This window comes from Homalodisca vitripennis, unplaced genomic scaffold, assembly GCF_021130785.1.
Source record: "Homalodisca vitripennis isolate AUS2020 unplaced genomic scaffold, UT_GWSS_2.1 ScUCBcl_2664;HRSCAF=7651, whole genome shotgun sequence".
In the NCBI taxonomy this organism is placed as follows: Eukaryota; Metazoa; Arthropoda; class Insecta; order Hemiptera; family Cicadellidae; genus Homalodisca; species Homalodisca vitripennis.
In genome coordinates, this window is record NW_025778884.1 from 223 (window position 1) to 18,696 (window position 18,474).

At 33.1% G+C, this 18,474-nt stretch overlaps 1 protein-coding gene across 1 annotated transcript; it reads right to left on the reverse strand.

Annotated features, from left to right (window-relative positions):
* Positions 1 to 3,118: 3,118 nt before the first annotated feature.
* LOC124372225 (COBW domain-containing protein 2-like) lies at positions 3,119 to 15,332 on the reverse strand. Its single transcript, XM_046830600.1, is given in 5 exon segments — positions 3,119 to 3,237; positions 10,081 to 10,172; positions 12,198 to 12,294; positions 15,016 to 15,127; positions 15,129 to 15,332. Coding segments are annotated over 5 exon segments (492 nt in total). The 5' UTR covers positions 15,201 to 15,332.
* Between the last annotated feature and the right edge of the window lie 3,142 nt (positions 15,333 to 18,474).

The following is an 18,474-nucleotide window of genomic DNA, read 5'->3' on the forward strand; positions in this document are numbered from 1 at the left end:
GTGGTAAGTGAAGATTTCATGAAATATTGTAAATTGAAAACCAAAGATTACAAAAACTAAGCTAGTTAATGCAAAAAAAAACCTTTTATGACAGACAAATTAGAAACTCAGATAATATCAGTAAGAAAACATGGCAAATTATAAATAAAGAGATTGGAAAAAGTTCTAATGTCCTAAAGGGTTCTATAAATTGTATAAAAAATGATAATGATGTAATAATATCAGACCCTTTAAGCATCTCAAATTTGTTTCAATAACTATTTCATAGATGTAATAGGAGATTTAATCCAAAATACAGCTAAAGGAACCACAGTCCGCAAGTCATTCAGGTGCAAATGTTCTAGATCAAAATCTTATACAAAAACCCTTTTCGGTGTAATCCGGTAGATGAAAAGGAATTAGATAGAATTATTTCATCATTAAAAAATAAATCATCGTCGGGCCATGACGAAGTTCCGCTGAAACTAATTAAGTATATGTTGGTAAGTCCTTGTTGAAGCCTTTAGTTCATTTAATTAACTCGTCGCTTTATAACTGGAAATTTCCCTGAAGTTTTTAAAAGTGTCTAGAGTAATACCAATTTTTAAGAAGGGAGAAAAATTTAAAATGAATAATTATCGTCCGGTATCGGTTTTACCTTCTTTGTCAAAAATCTATGAGCGAGTTATGTACAGTCGATTAGTAGATCATCTAAAAAACAAATGATTTATTTGATAGGCAGCAGCATGGATTCCGTAAAGGTAAATCCATTACTTCAGCTCTGCTAGAATTTACGGAAAACTATAATAGATTCTATAGACAAGGGGGACAAGTCCATAGGGGTTTTCATGGACCTGTCAAAAGCGTTTGACAGTATTTCTCACCAAGTCCTTCTTGACAAACTTAAAGTCATGGGTTTATCAAACCTTTCTCTAAACTGGTTTAGATCATACCTCTCCGGACAGATCCCAGTATGTTGAGATTACGTCAAAAACAAAATACTCTAGTAGTAAAACATAAATCTAGCACACTAAAAATCAAGCATGGAGTACCTCAGGGTTCTATTTTGGGACCATTGCTGTTTTTTATGCTACATCCAAGGAATGTGCCTCAATCTTAAACAACATTAATGGTACAAAAAGTAATTTGATCTTATATGCTGATGATTCTAACTTAATTGTGACTGCTAAAACTTATGAAAATCTGGAAATAGCCTGTAAAGAACAATTAAAAACCATTCAAACTTATTTTCAAAGAAATAGTCTATTTTTAAATGGCTGCAAGACTAATCAAATGATATTTTCCACTGTACAAAGTAAAGATATTTTAGAAATACCAATTTCAGTTAAACAAACTAAAATTGAAAAAATTAATAGTATCAAATTCTTAGGACTTAATGTGGACAATAATCTTAGCTGGGATGGTCACATAAAATATTTAGCGTAGCAAAATTTCATCAGGGCTCTACATCTTGAGGCGCATGTCTTTACTGTGTAGCACTGAGACATTAAAGTCAATCTACTATGCACACGTGCATTCTCATTTAGCTTACGGGTTGGCCATTTATGGTGGAACATCTAAAAAAAAATCTAGACCACAATTTTGATACTTCAAAAAAAAGCACTAAGAACAATTCTAAATTTAGAAGAGAGAATCTCGGTAAAAGAAAAATTTTCCACTTTAGAAATCCCAACAATATATGATCAATACATTTTAGAGTGCATTATGTGTGTAGGAAGTAATCTTGACAAACTAGATACGCGTAGTAATATTTCATCTCTTATCACACTAGACACCGAAACAACCTAGATTTACCCCAACACAAACTTAGTTTTCTTCTACAAAAAGAAAGCCACTTATATGGGCATTAAATTTTTAAATCACCTGCCGACAAATATAAAGAGCAATAATCTATGAAAAGGGCTTCCGGTGTTTTTTAAAAGAAATATTTGCTGCAACGCCCCTGCTACTCATTGGAAGAGTTTTTTTTCCTAAATCCCAATAAAATATTTATATTTGAGATGCTTTTTGGTAAAATAATAGGACTTAGTATAATCTTAACTCAGAAATGTCATTTTTTATTTATTTGATTTAAAATAGGCTAAACTAAATTGTAGTTTAGGTTAAATACATAATTTATGTACTATTCTACATATATGACACTTATTCTTGTATGTATGTACAAACTGAATAAAGAATTGAATTGAAATTGAATTGAATTGAATTGAACAGTAAAAAATTAAATAAATTGAAGAACTTAAAGTTATTTCATAAAAATACATAAAGAAATTAGGATATTTGCAGTAGTTGTTAGTATTTTAATAGTGATCTACATACCTACAGAATAACAATGTTTCTTGAAATTAAATACAAGTGAAAAAAACTACCATCTGCACCTCTAAGGCTCAGCTTTTATCTTAAGGCAAAATTTAAAACTGTGTTATAAATGGAACTCGATACAAATCTATAATTATTACACTAAAAAAACTTATACTTTAGTTTCTAAATAGTAAGGAATTGTTTAAAATATGGTCATCTGTTAATACCAATGGTTTAATTTACATTCAGTATATATTTTCCCATAAAAATTCAATAGCAAAGTTTATTTTGATATGATAAAGTAATTAATAACAGAGTATCTTTCTCTAGACATGTTTTAGTTTGACTTGTAGATAAGCATAATAAGATCTAAAGGTTTATTTTATAATGACAAATATATTTAGCTTTTTAGATATTAGAAAAAAGCACTTTAATTTACACTTCAAAAAATAATTAGCAATAAAGTAAAACTGGAGGAAATCAAATTATTACCTAACCAACGTGTTCGAAAGATACTTTAATTTTAATAGTGTATTACAAAAAGGCTGCAGAAAGAACCTAATGGCACTATATTTACTATCTGCACCTTTTGCACACATTCCATGATGGCAATAAACTGCAACGTAGTCGTCAAAGAGTTAATTAAAAAAGTATAATGAAGCAATTATAGCATCAGCATAGCATTAAAGGTATCGTCAAGTCTAATAAAGTCTCATGTTTCTGAAAAACTTATGGAGTTTACTATTTAACAACTTACATATTACAAAACATACAGATTTTGAGAGCGTTTGCACCACTTATAATTACAAACAATTTGTTTTTATATAAATTTGAATCCATCTCTGTCAGCCCACCCTTTGAGTAGATAATAATACTCACCATCCAGATAAATGTCACTTCCCAAATCTTCATCCAGCCAAAACATTGTAGCAATGGGACCTAAAGCAAAACAAAATATTCTACTGTATTAATACGTATTTCAATATTCTCATAATCTTTACACAGTTGGCAGTACTGCCTGGTGATAGACCGTAAGCTGTAATCATGGCTCTATTTTATATACTAAGATTTACCCTTTTAATTCAGTAATTCTTTTCAAATCAATAGATATCAAAGTGTTATAGTAGGGAAAATCTGTGTATTACAAGTTTGATATCATAGATCTACAATCTTGACATAACTTGCAAATTAGGCCTTTGATGAAAATACTTCAAATATTGTGACATCACATGCTGCAGTCCGTTTCTTCGGCTAAAGGAACTTCTGTGCTTCAAAATCTCAAAAATCTCAATGATAAAAATCTATTGAAAACAATTTACGACTGTTTAGTTGAATCTTATATCTCCTTCTCAATAATCCTATGGGCCATTTAATTAAAAATCAACCAAATTTTCATTTAGCAAAAAAGTTATTGGCTGTACTTTGAATTTATCGCCAATCACACATTGTAGGCCACTTTTCAGAAATTAAATATTTTAACTGTACATATTAGAAGCATCTATCCATATTAAATTGCACACTCCTGAATATAAAAACACAAACCACAACTATAACAATGATTTAAAAATACGCCATAGACTTAAACTTTACACAACATAAGATCTTTAAGACAAAAAAAAAGAAAAAATCCATTGAAAATAATATCTCAAGAAACATTTGAGAAATTCAAAAGAGGATTGACAGACTTTTTTTAAACATTATAGTTTTTATTTATTGGTAGACTACTTGGAAAGCAGAACGCCTCCTCTAACACGATTGTACAGCGTTATACGATCCTGTAATGAGCATATTGACGACTCCAGTGCCTAGGGATCAATTAGAAGACGCACCAAGTACCAAATACTGTTATGTTGGCACCCAGTCAACAACTTATTGACAGGGTTCACAGAGTAACCACATCCATAAAAACATAATTATTTTTTCATTAATTGCATGTTAAATGCATCACTTGAGAATAGCTACATGAATTGTTTTAAAAGAAAATTAAATGATTCAAGAGGTAGTAGTGTACTACAAAAAACAATGACAACAATACTAATTAACTTTTACTATAGATGGGATCAGTTGATGAGTTAAAACCATTTAGTACATTGTGGATGTTAATTTTAGCTTTCTGTAGAATAAAAATTAATTAATAAAATTGTAAATACGTGCATGTAAAGCACTCAGAGAGTTCATTGACTCTGGAAGCTCCTAACGTCTAGAAGATTGTGGTCTTTGAGAGCTCTCTGAAATAAGAGCCTAGCTTCTGAGAGTTTTCTGCCACTGAGAAGTTCTAGGTATCTGATAATTATAAGCCACTAGAAGCATCCTGCACTTAGAAGCTCCCAATCTCTGGCAGCAACTCCTGGTATCTTGAAGATTGCCACTTACTGTCTCTCATATTGGCTACTAACAAAAATCTGCTTGGTGTCATGTTTTGTTTTACTATGAATCAAACTTAAAAAAAAATAATTACAATCCAAAGAAATGTTACTGATCAACTTTAATAAAGCACACAGTTCGTGCTCACTGAAACTTGATTACAATATTTCAACTTTGATACAGATATTGTATATTGATAAAAAAACTTATATTCTCAGCTATTAGGTAAATATTATATTCATTGCTAATACATTCTTTTCCAAAGAGTAATTACTTTGAACAAATATTGGAATTCAGTTAATAACAAGTTATTAGTAATTATAAAGTACCAACAAAGCTTATACACATTTTCATACATTTTTTGTTTTGCAAGACATTTAAAATAATTTATAATTTTGTTATACATGTATTGGTTCTTAACACTGGTCTTCTACACAATGATAACCCAAGTTCTTGGCTTGTTTAGATTTAAACCACAATAGTGTTCCAGTATATTGTCAGAGAATTTTAATTGAGACATTTTCCAAATAACGGGGTTAGGTTTGGCTTCACCCAACCTATCAGTATGTTCGAGTGATGTCTCCTGCATTACATCTGTAGACACCTTCAATGCTAAAATACTTTATTTAAATGCTCAGTCATTGATGGACAAACGTGACATGCTTGAGATTGTTTTTTTGGCGGAATCTTGCTTTATTGGACTCTGTGTCAGTGAACACTGGTGCTCGGAGCTAACTTCTGATATGGTTAACATCCAAGACTTTGTGCCAGCTAGCATGTACTGCCGATCAATTAGTCAACGGGGTGGCTCGGGTGTACTTCTGAGGCAGGGAATCAAGTTCACTGTTGTAGATGTTGATGAATTTTGCAGTGAGATGAACATTGAAGTGGCAGCAGTTATGTTAACGGAGTATAAAATTATCTTACTTGCACTCTATAGACCTCCTGGGGGGAATATGGACACTTTTATGAGTCTCTTTGAACGATTGTTTGATCACCTGATTAAGTTTAAATGTTTTATTATATGTTGTGGTGATTTCAATATTAATTTTTTGAATGTAAACTCTTCCAATGTTCGTGGTTTGAAAGACATTCTAAGATCAGTGGACTGTAAATTGACTATAAAATACTCCCACAAGAGGCAATGCTTGCCTAGACAATATTGTGACTAATCGGGATGATAATTACTTTCAAGTTAAGGTCTTAAATGAGTGTCTGTCCGACCACAACATGATTGAAATTTCTTTCGTTCCTGAACCCCAGACTAAGAAGAATTGTCAGGAGAAGCAAATCGAGGTGAGATGTTTAGCTCCTAGCAATATTGAAAACTTAATCTCTCATCTGACATTGATTGATTGGCCAACCATTCTTGCAGTAAATAACAAGGAAACAATATTATTTGACATTTTTTTGGACAGATTTGTAACTATTTTTGATCTATGTTGCCCTGTTAAAACAAAAAATCTTAAAATCGTTAGCAACTCTAAGTTGAAAAGCGTTAAACTCAACTGGTTATTAACCGACCATTTAAGGGATCTAAAGAAACATCTAATGGCAATTTATACAGTTTACTGTCATACCAAGTCTGAACCTTCACGAAGAGCCTACGTCGGTGAAAGAAACAAGTATAAAAATGAACTGAAGAAGGCAAAGCTTAAAGCAAATGAGAGGTTAATCAGCTCTGCGTCTAATCCTTGTAAAACTGCATGGTCCATTATTGCTGCAGTAAGGAGCCCTACCCCTCCATCCAGTCCAGATATTTCGCCGGAGGCTTTCTCCGACTTCTTCGTTGAGACAGTGAAAGAGGTACGACAAAGCATATCTCCCAGTAACGTGTCTGCTGAGGATCTCCTGGGTCAAGCTCCACGTACTCCTAACACCTTTAAATGGAAGCCAGTGTCTTGTGATGAGGTTTTGCAAGTGGTGAAAGATATGAAATCTTCAAATAGTAAAGATATCTATGGCCTGTCTAGTGTTCTTTTAAAGAGAATCTGTTTCTCTATCATATTGCCTCTCACCTGGTGTATAAATCAGTGCCTGTGTATTGGTGTTTTCCCAAAATCTTTAAAAACATCTAAAACTGTGCCTATCTATAAGAAGGGTCCCAAAGATTTACCCGGTTCCTATAGACCGATCTCTGTGGTACCCGTTTTTTCAAAAATTTTGGAATTCATCATGAATGATCAACTCGGTAAATACTTTGGAATGTTTCAACCTTTTTCAAAACTCTCAATTCGGCTTTCGAGCAGGAAGAAGTACTTTGGATGCGGTCGGAGCTTTGGTGAGATCGATTTTCGATGGTTTTGAATCTAAAGCTGCCACCTTGGCGACTCTTTTCGATCTTACCAGGGCTTTTGATTGTGTCCCGAGAGAAATCCTGCTCTCTAAATTATCTTTTTATGGCATAAAACAACCTGAAATTGGCGCTTTTAAAATCATACCTGGCTGAGCGTGGGCAGAGAGTTTGTGTTGGTGGTGTTTCATTCTGCCTATCGCTCGGTCGAGTTTGGCGTGCCGCAGGGATCGGTACTCGGACCCTTGTTATTCTTAATTGTTATTAATGATCTCCCTTGTAATGTTAAGGCCAACGCCATTCTGTATGCTGATGATTCTACTCTGTTTAGCTCTGACAAAAATACCATTAACTTATGTAAGTTTTATTGACGAGGCTTGCCTCGAGGCTAGGACATGGTTTCAGGCTAATGAACTTGCTCTGAATGAATGTAAGACACAACAAATATTATTTGCACTACAACCCGATCAGTGCACTTTTTTACCTAATGTCAAACTGTTGGGAATTGTCTTAGATAGTAAACTAACATGGTCAGATCACATTAGCCAAGTTTGTTCTAGATTATCTAGAGTTGTATTTTTGTTAAGACAGCTAAAACACTTTGTACCTAAAGAATACTTAAAAAAACTCTTATTTTGCCTTTTTTAACAGCATACTCTTATACGGCTTACTTTTTTGGGGAAACGGAGTTGGAATTGATAGAGTTCTTCTAATACAAAAGAAAGCAATTAGGATTTTAACAAACTCAGACAGAAGTGCTAGTTGTAGACCTTTATTTATACAAGAATCCATTCTTACAGTAATAAATCTTTATATATACACCTGTCTTGTTTATATTAAGAAGAATTCAAATGATCTTGTCCATAGGAGTGATGTGCACTCTCACAATACTAGAAATAGGCATTTACTAGACAAAGATTACTGTAGATTAAGCAAAACTCAAAAGAACTTTGGTTATTTATCCATTACCTTTTTTTAATAAACTCGGTCGTATGGCAAATTCTGTAGACTTAAAGAAATTCAAACAGGTTATTTCCATTTGGCTTGTAAAAAACCCTTTCTATTCAATCAATGAGTACCTGACTTGTAAAAATGTAGATTGTAGTTTTTAACTTAAGAAAGTCCACATTTTTATTTATCTACTAAATTTTATCTCGTTGATTCTATCTTGTTGATTTTTGTCTTGTTTTTAAATTTTATATTTTAGGATTTTATCTTGTTATCAATTTTATAGATTTTTTATATTTTTTGTTATTGACTTGTTGATTATTTGTTTTCTTGTTGACTCAACATTGTTGGTGTTTAGTTTATAAGTTACTCTAGTATATAATATTATGCTGACTGATTAATTGTAAGATGACTGTGTCCATTGGCTCACAAGGCCTAAAGACATGAAAATAAATTCAATTCAATTCAAATTCAATTCAATTCAAAATAAATTCAATTCAATTCAAATTCAATTCAATAGATGTGTTTTTAATTTAAATGGTTTATAACTCTGACATTTTTAGAGTACCTATTCACACCTACACATATAGTTCTAAAATATTTATTTGACACATTTTGTACAAAACCAAATAAACAAAATATACTCAGTTATAACAATTTGAGTACGAATATCTATTTTTACAAATTTCCACAAAAATTTACTTTTTACATACTTGTTTTATTTTAATTTATACATAATTACACAACTAATGTATACTTTATACTGGGTGGTGCAAAAAGGATGGTCGGATTTTAAATAACTATAACTCCATCAGTTTTACAAATTAATTTTATTCAATTACGTAACTAAATGCTCCCAGGCACCCAATTACAAGAAATAACCTCCAAAATTCATGTACGGAAAATAACTTCCGGAAGATGGTGTCCTTCCTCGGTGATGCATTCCACAAGTCTTTCCTTGAAATTTTCCATCACTTTCACTACAGTTTCTTCTTGAATTGCCATAATTTCCGCACTAATTGCCTCCTTCAGATCAATTAAGTTTCGGGGCTTGTTTACGTAGACTTTTGACTTTAGGTATCCCCAAAGAAAAAAATCACAGGCTGAGAGGTCAGGTGATCTAGCGGGCCAGTGGACATCTCCAAAACGCGAGATGATGTGGTGGGGGAACATCCGCCTTAAGACACACATGGAGTCATTGGCTGTGTGGGCCGTGGCCCCGTCCTGTTGAAACCAAATTCGATCTCGATTTACACGTAACTCTCGCAGTTTCGACCCCAAAAAGCTACGTAGCATGTTAACGTAACGTTCCGAGTTCACAGTGACTGTAGCGTTGTTCTCCTCAAAAAAATAAGGACCAACAATCCCCAATTTTGACATTCCACACCAGACTGTTACTTTAGCACTATGAAGAGGCTTTTGGTGCAATTCTCTGGGGATTAGTTGCTGCCCAAAACCTACAGTTTTGTTTGTTGACATAGCCGTCTAAATGGAAATGGGCTTCATCTGACATTAAAAGCACAACATCATTATTAGAGTACAAAATGTCCAACATTGTTTCACAAAATCGTCTTCGGTGCTCAAAATCACGATCATAGAGCTTTTGCGTGATCATAATTTTGTATGGGTGAAACTGTAACTCACGGCTTAAAATGCGCTGCAACAAACGACGGCTGAGGCCCAAAGTTTGAGCATGACGCCTGGTGGAAAGACGCGGACTGTGAAGCACTGACGCTCTAACATTCTCAATGTTCTGTGGAGTAACTGCCGTACGTGGACGCCCAGTAGATTTACCACTCATGACAGACCCTGTTGTCCGGAATGCAGTCACCCAACGTGATATGGATCTGCGATCTGGAATGGGTTCATCACGCGCTACACCAAAACGTTGTCGAAACAATCGTTGCACGGTAATAAAAGATTCATTATTTCTGAAAAACTGTTCCACAGCAAAAACACGATGCTCGACCGTCCACTGCGCCATCTCGTGGCAAACTGGGTGTAATGGCCGACTTGCAGATGGCCGGCAGTGGTCCCGCCTCCTCACCTTCCACTGGTACTACGCAGTTCAAATCCGACCATCCTTTTTGCGCCACCCAGTATTAACTATTTCACTATTCTAATAATTTCATTAACAATATGTACAACTTGTATTATCTCTTAGTATGAAAACCAACCTGGATCAGCGAGGCCTGTTGTTTCTAGAAGAATGTAGTCAAACTTTCCTCTTTTGGCCATCAGATTCTCAATTGCCTTAATTCCATTATCCCTGAAATTTCAATTGTGATTTTATTTTCACTTAAATGAACAAGATAATGTTTCTTTCTTATTATTTGAATAACTGACTACTAACATTTGAAATTAGCTTTGAGTTTGAAAGAAAGTGAAATAAATAGAATGGGGGACCAACGGCTTAAAGGTGAATCCCGAACCACCACCAAAAACTTACAAGTTAAGCTTGCAGAGTTAAGCTTACAAGTTATGCTTAAGGTGGCATTGGTCGGTCATTAAAACACAATAGCTTGACACAACAACCAATAAAAAATACTGCAAACTTTTAATTGAAAAGTATACTGTTATAATGAAACAATCATTCTATATTTACTTATAATTATTGCTCTAATGTAACGATCCAAGGAGTTCCAATTTTATAGTATAAAACCTCATCTTTCAATTGGTATTGAAATAAAAGCCTTTCTCACTCAATCAGTAAAAAATGTAACCAAGCCAAAAATGTGATATGAGACAACATGATTCCAATCCTGAAATGTATCTGTGATCACTCCAGTCCATGTGATAGAAGGTGAAGTCACCAACCAACAACATAATGTAATCAGTATACATAGAGGATTCATCAATAGTGTTATTGAAATCAGGTTGATCAGAAGCTGGGTAATTAGAAGGAATTTAAACACTAACAATAAGAATGTAATGAGATGGCACTGTGCAGGAACAAACACTCGATATTACTGGAAGTTGTAGTTCAATTGTAGCTTGGTATGGTGTCAAGTATCTCATTCAGGACACGATCACCACTAGATTTTGTGCTGGTTGCCCCAAATTTATCACATTGGAACCATCAAATTAGAGTTCAGAATGGCTTTTATATAGCTTGGTTTTAGCTGAGACTTTAATAACATATCACAAAACAGAATCAAAAAAGTTTAATTTACTTCTGAATATGTTGATTTTTGAAAATAAGTTAAAATTCAGTGAAACACCATTTGATAATTTTATTTTTTAATAGTCTTAAAAATGTACATTTTTAAGATACAAGGGCAGATCAAAAAGTTTTGCAACTAAGGTATAAAGGAAACAACCCTGGCTTATCTATTAGCCTGATTCCTTATCTTATCTCTCTAAGAAAGTGCATTCCTAATATCACCTTTAGTTCAATCTGAGTTCTGCAGCCGCTCAACAAACATACAAGATTCCAGTGAGTTTAAATCTGAATACTGCAGTGTAATTGATTTTTATGTAAAGAGGGGAGTTCCACGAAGAAAATGTACAATAGAATGGTGAATGTGTACAATGATAAATGTCCTTTTTCTACAATATCTTGGTGGTTCAATGAGTTTGAGCGTAGACACGTAACCATGAAAGACGACTCACGGTCAAGGAGACCTTCCACCTCGACTGATCCAGATCATGTTGCCCATGCTAAAACCCTCACTTTGGAAAATCAGCTAATGAAGGTCTCTGAAGTTGCTATTCACGTGCATTCACGATAATTCATTATGTTCTGGGCATGTTCAAAGTCTCAGCTCAGATGGGTTCCTTGAAACCTCTCTATTCATCATCGTGTAACTTTCTCTTGGTAGTTTTTGCGCCTCTATGAAAATGACCCAGAAGACTTGATGGCCCAACTAGTGACTGGGGATGAAACATGACTTTACCAATGGAATCCTGAAATCAAGCAGTAGTTCATGGCAGTGGCGGCGGTGTAAGGGATCTCCACCATCTAGGAAGTTCAGAAAAGTGATGGCCACAGTTTTCTGGGATTCCAAGGGTATACTGATTATTGATTACATTGACAACAGGACAACAACAACAGGGTAATATTATGACGAACTACACCGGAATTTAGGACAAGCCATATTGGAAAAGAGATGAAGGATGATCAGCAAAGGTATTCTCTGCTGCACGTCAACGCTCCAATGGTTTTTGAGCAGTTCAACCACCTCTAACCACTCACAGAGCTTAGAAACTTGAAGATCTTAATCAATTTGGCACCTGTAATATGAATAACATTAACCCATTGAAATAATGCATCAAAATATAGAAGTCAACTCACTTCACAGAACAGCAAAGGCACCCATTTCGCAGCTCAAGCCATTCTTCATAGAGTTCACCCTCTTGTCCAATTGAAACACTTTTTTCCAAAGCACTTCCTGTAAAGTTAGGAATTTATTTTGACAGATAAATAAATATTTTATGAATGGCCAAAACAAGCCTCAAATATATAAAGTTAATAAAATACATTAAATATTTCTATTTTGAAAACTGTGATAAGAAAACAATTTAAGCAATCATATTAAAATTAAGTTTCATATTGATTCAAGATGATATTTTAATACATTTTTTATTTCTAAGTACATTGCACATGGAAAAAGAAGTTAAGGAGAGAAGGAACAGGTATTCTAACTGCTTCATAATGACATGTTAACAAATATTATTTTTTATATGTGTCAAATGACATTTAAGTTTTAATAATAATTTCAATTCAATTAATCAAACAATTAATTGTTTAAATTTACTTTTATTTATGCATTGGGAAAAATAAATTGTGCACAAGCAATGATAACCTTATTTTTTATGATTTTTGCCCTTAAAATGGTATTTATTTATCCAGAAATCTCAAAAGTACTATTTTAAGCATTTTTTTAGATAGCAGCCTAACATCTGGAAAATACTAGAGATTTTATCTTCCTTGCAGTATGATGGCTTTCCTTTGGCACATTTAATTGACCCTCCAGACATCTACAAGTCATGCCTAACAATTTCATTTAAGTAGGGTCCTAACTCTAATAGCCTGTTGGTTGTTTGTTACCAGTAATTCGAGTCACCCATGGTTACCACAGATCTCTTTGCTATATGAGTAAACATCTTTGAATGGTTTGGGGGGAATGGGCCATGGCAGACTGGATACATTGAGTTTTTTTTTCAGAACAAGCTTTGTCCTTGCTAAGGAAATTTTTTTAAGGAAATAATTTAAGATTTAATTATAGATTTAAATTGAAACTGGAAAAACTATATGCTATATACAGACTTTAGAGAAATATATTGTCTACTACATTTCTTTCATTATTAATGAGTTGAAAAGATAGCTAAACATGATCTTGATCATTAAGTAAGTACATTATTGTATGCATTCGGGTATATACGAGTAATATATTATGGATCGTGTTATTTGAATATACACCTGCCATAGATCTATACAGTATTCTCTTACCTAAAAAGATTTAAGAGTAATGTTAGAATTCGTGAACAATTAACAGAGAATTCATGGAGAACAATTTCGTCAAAATGCAAGAAGTTATAAATGTTATATTTGTTATAACATAGTTCCTAAATTTTCATTTAATTTATTAAGTTGAGAGAAACCCATTTACATGATAGATCTGTTTATCTTGGAGATATAAGGCATGGATTACAGATAATTGGTGTTTGTTTAGCAGAAACAGAAATGTAAAGGTGTGTGTTTTCCCTGTCAATTTGCTGAGCTTTAGGGTAGCCTATCACTGTTGCAGGAAACAGACTATATCGATACTTTTATATCGATTGATAGTCTAGGATTTGAGATGCGAATATTAGGTATCGATGATTACATTCTTCGATATAAAAAAAACCGGGTCCGCTTATCGTACCCTACCCCAGTCCACTACAGATAAAAAGAAATGTTTCCATAAATTACACAAATTGTATCAGTAACAATAGTTATTATAACTCTGAAATGAATAAGATATTTCAAAATTACAAGCGCAATCATATGGAACCGGGCATCTGATAGCAGCAAATACCATGGCCAGCACAGAAGTATATCAACAGCGACTCAAAGGGGTAGGGTACAATAAGCGGACCCGGTTTTTTATATCGAAATTGGTAAACAATATTACTTAATCATAACCATCGATATAATCAATCAATACTGAGATACTGATTAATTATTTTGAACCATTATCTTAAATAATCTACATCAACAGCTGTAAACACTTTCAAATAATACTTGTACTGTAATATTTCAATTATTTATAAGTAACATTATACTATTAAAAATGACAGTAAGTTTTAGAAAACTAAACGGACAATGCTTTGAAAGATGATAAGACATGTTTTTTTTTTGTGACTTCAACATGGACTCGTACTGAAAAACCCATTATGTGAAATTTGTGGGAAAGAAACAACTGTAACTGTGAGAGGAGCAAATATGGTCGTCTTCAGTTTTCCTAATTTTGGTTATAATAATTTGTTTGATCACTGTAAATATTAAATTAATATTTTAATTTAAAACATATGATTGTTATTGAGGAATATAGATACTTTTATATCGATTGATGGTGTAGGATTTGAGATGAAAATATTAGGTATCGATGATTACATTCTTCTATATAAAAAAACCGGGTCCGCTTATCGTACCCTACCCACTCAAAGTAGTACTACAGAATAAACTAATTTTTTTTTAACTATGTCGGTTGAACTTATCAAATAGAACAACTCAGGCTTTAATTTGAGTTGAATTGTAGTGTAATAATTTTCTGCAAATTTCGAGTACCACTGGCAGTTCCAAAAGATTGGTAGGGATCTAATCAGTTGATGGCAGCTGGTGTTAAATATAACAATGTATAAAATAATGCAATTTTGGACTCAGAAATTAAAACATGATTGAAATAGGATATATCCACTTGACATTATCCCTCCTAACTCCTAGTGTGTATTAGCTGCCATTAATAATATAGCAAAGTGAATAGAATCCTATTAAATAATCAGTTATTTCCTATAGTTATAAATTTGGTGTTATTAATACCCAAGACTTGGAAGTAAATTAGGAATGTTTAATTTTTATTGTTATTTCAGAATAATCTACCCATTATCTAAATATTATGATAAAATACCTTCTCCAAATTCATTTAATATCACTGCTATCCTTTTATTGTGTTGCTCTTTCAAAATGTAATTAAGGAGTGTTGTTTTTCCTGCACCCAAATAACCTGTAATTATTGTTACTTACTGGCACAGGTTTATATTGAGCAGGAATTAATGAAGGTATGTCTTCCTCTGATGAATTCATGTCTGACATTAAAATCACAATATTTTTATTCGTACAGCTACAAAAACTGTGTATTAACACTGAACTATTATAAGAATCTAAATGAAGCTCGACAATTAGCTCTTTGAGGTTATAACTTCATAACATGTAACCAAACAAAAACATAACCTAACTAAACGAAAAGAATAAACAACGTTTTTCTATTTCACACAACACAGCAAACTACTTTTGCCATGAAACCTCAGAGCACTCCCCAGAACCTCTCTCTATTGTGGTTCCATATCAATAAAATGTTTTATATACTTGTGTTACTATTAATTATTATTTTATTTTTCTTAATTTGTATATCTATTTATCTTTTGTTGTAAAACTTTATATTAGTCATAATATTTAATTGGTTCTTGTGAAAATGATAGTTTTGTTGTATTATATATAGATTTGTTTGATACACATTTTACTCAAGCACAGGGAGAATATATTTAAAAAATAAAAATATATTTACCTATATGGTAAACTAGGTCGTAAAACATAGTAACTATAAAATTAAATACTTTTGGAGAATGAATCTTAAAGTATTGGGTTATGTATATTATAATAATATAATGTCTTGTATTTACAGTTTTACTACTTCCGATAATACAGAGAAATCATGTAATCAATAGTTTCATTTCGTTTTAATAATGATAAAATCCGTCTACTGAGATTAATAACAAATGCTAGTCAACAGAATTCTTTAGTAATGTGCTGACTTGCCAATGGTAGTTGCTATGTCGTGTCGTCAGTCAACATTGTGAACGGAGTTCCAGCTTTGATTGATTACTAAAGGCCATGTCACACTGCCGTGGCGTCGCGTCCGTCCATCCATAGTATGAACGTCCGCGTATGCCGCGACGGTCTCGAATCCCGTCAAACTACCAGACACGCGTCCGCGTCCGCGGCCAACGCCACGTCTTTCTAGGAGTTGCTTATGCATTTCAACTACTTTGAATTTGTTTAGTTATACACTGATAGTGGAATTAATAGTTTGTTATAGCTCTACAAAATTAATTTATTGTTCTGGAGCGTATTCATTAATAATTATTATTATCAAAATTATATTTTCATTATTACATGCAATACTATTTCTATTATGAACTTAGTAATTAGGACATTCAATACTTTGATATACCTCTTTAAAACTATTGGTTTTTATATATAAGATGCACTTCAAAGGATTATTTTGTAATTTTTGTGTTGGTGTTTTCAGTTTTTTAATAAGTCTTTATGTTTTTAAAATAAGGCCTATTTAATTTTGTTATAGATCAAACATAATATGAAAAATAACAAATAAAATGATTGCATATAAACATGACACCAGAGTATTCATTAACCCTAGAACTGGCGGTCATTTCATCCTGGAGTGTCGGGCTGTTTTAGAGCTTCGCGCAAGGTTTTTTTAAACAAATTATTAAAAATATAAAATAAAAGGAGTAGGCAGTGGCAAGAGCGCGCGGTGCCCCTGTGAGGGGGTTGGGGAGGTGCTTTATGCGCATGCGCGAGCCTTCGTAGCATCGCCGACGTCGGCCAAGGAGCAAGGATCGCTCCAGCCGCATAGCGCAGCAGACGGTGGCCGACGCGACGAACGTTGCGCCACGTCGGTTATGTCAGTGTGACTTGTCCTATTTGACAACATGGTTAGCGATTATTTTAAAAATCCATCCGCAGATGGACGGACGCGACGCCACGGCAGTGTGACATGGCCTTAAAACTAGTACGAAACATATCACTGTAAGCCTTGGCTGGCAAATTAATCGTTTAGGCCTAACATATATTGTTTAAAAAACTTCATATGAGTATACAAAATTAGTTTGCAGTGACACTAGTATTAAAATTATTGATTGAGATTGCTTTACATTGCTAATAAGTGCTACAGCCCAACTGTCACACTTGCAATAATATGTCTCGTAGCATAGTTGCACAAACTAATAAAACCTAAGGTGCTAATGATATCTCTGTTTAACCGTTTCATAAACCAGATAAATATGTCGCCAAATATCATATTTAATTTATAGACCAGAACTCCTATTTAAAAAAAATGCTTTTAATAGATCAAGCATTTTTAGACACATGTATATTTGTTTTGTTAAACCTATTTTAATTTGTTTTTATTGTCTAAATACATGAAGACAACAAAACGATTACAATCATCAATGCATCAACTAAACGTTCGTGTATGGATATATAAAACTAGTTAATATTGAACTGACTGTGAGATGTATAATGTGGGTTAATATAATTAACTTGTATTAATATCGTAAGACATTAACACATTGACTACGGCAGACGCACCGGTGCGTACTAGATGGTTAATGTACTGAAGAGTACTCAGTATCCAATGTGATCTTTAGAGAAAATATAATGAGAATGTTCAAAACATGACTTAAAGTAGACTTGAGTAAAATAATCAATAATAGAATTTTAGTTAGTAAGTGTTTTAATGAATAATTCGAAAGTATAAGTATATGTGTCAAAATCAAAGAAACGTAAAAATCATTAAGAAGAATTGTTTTTGTTGTTAAGCAAATCAATAACTCATACCGTATTTAGATACTCGCAGGCTAATGAAATGAAATGAAAAATGAAAAAATGAAATGAAAAATGCCTTTATTTACAGAGGCGAAGTTAGGACTTAAAAGTCCTCTCTACCACTTAACATCCCTAATAGATGAAGAAACAATACGGAATCTGTTTCGGAATTTCAATCTAAAAGCGTCTCCTGTGATTGATCATTTAATGTACGAAAGTCTTAAAATTTGGTTACAAAGAGATAAATCGAGCATTACTGGATTTCGTTTACATGATAATAAACAGTTGCCCTTTCCAAAACGCTAATATTGTCAGTTTTAAGCCTCTTTTTAGAAGGAGTGATGCTACACTTATTATTGGTCTTGATCATCATTGTAAACAATATCTAACCGGCTAATAAACATTTGAAAATAAATAGATCTCTATATAATAGTAGTAGAAAGGTAAAATGTCTTCAGTAATTTAAACAACATTGATTTCATGTTTACACATAGAGGCAACTGAGATGATAGAGATTGCCAATGCATGTTTGTCAATTTATTAAAGCTTCTGATTAATAACTGCTGAAAATTTGTAAATATTTTCTTTTATATTCTAGAAATGCTGAAATACCAATTGGCAAGCTTTCTACTCGGCACGTTAGAAATTTAGCAATCGATTGGCTGAGCTCGTACTTGTAAATAAGGTAGTTGTAATCCTGCACAAAGCCAAATTCAGAATTAAGTTCATCCAATCCTGA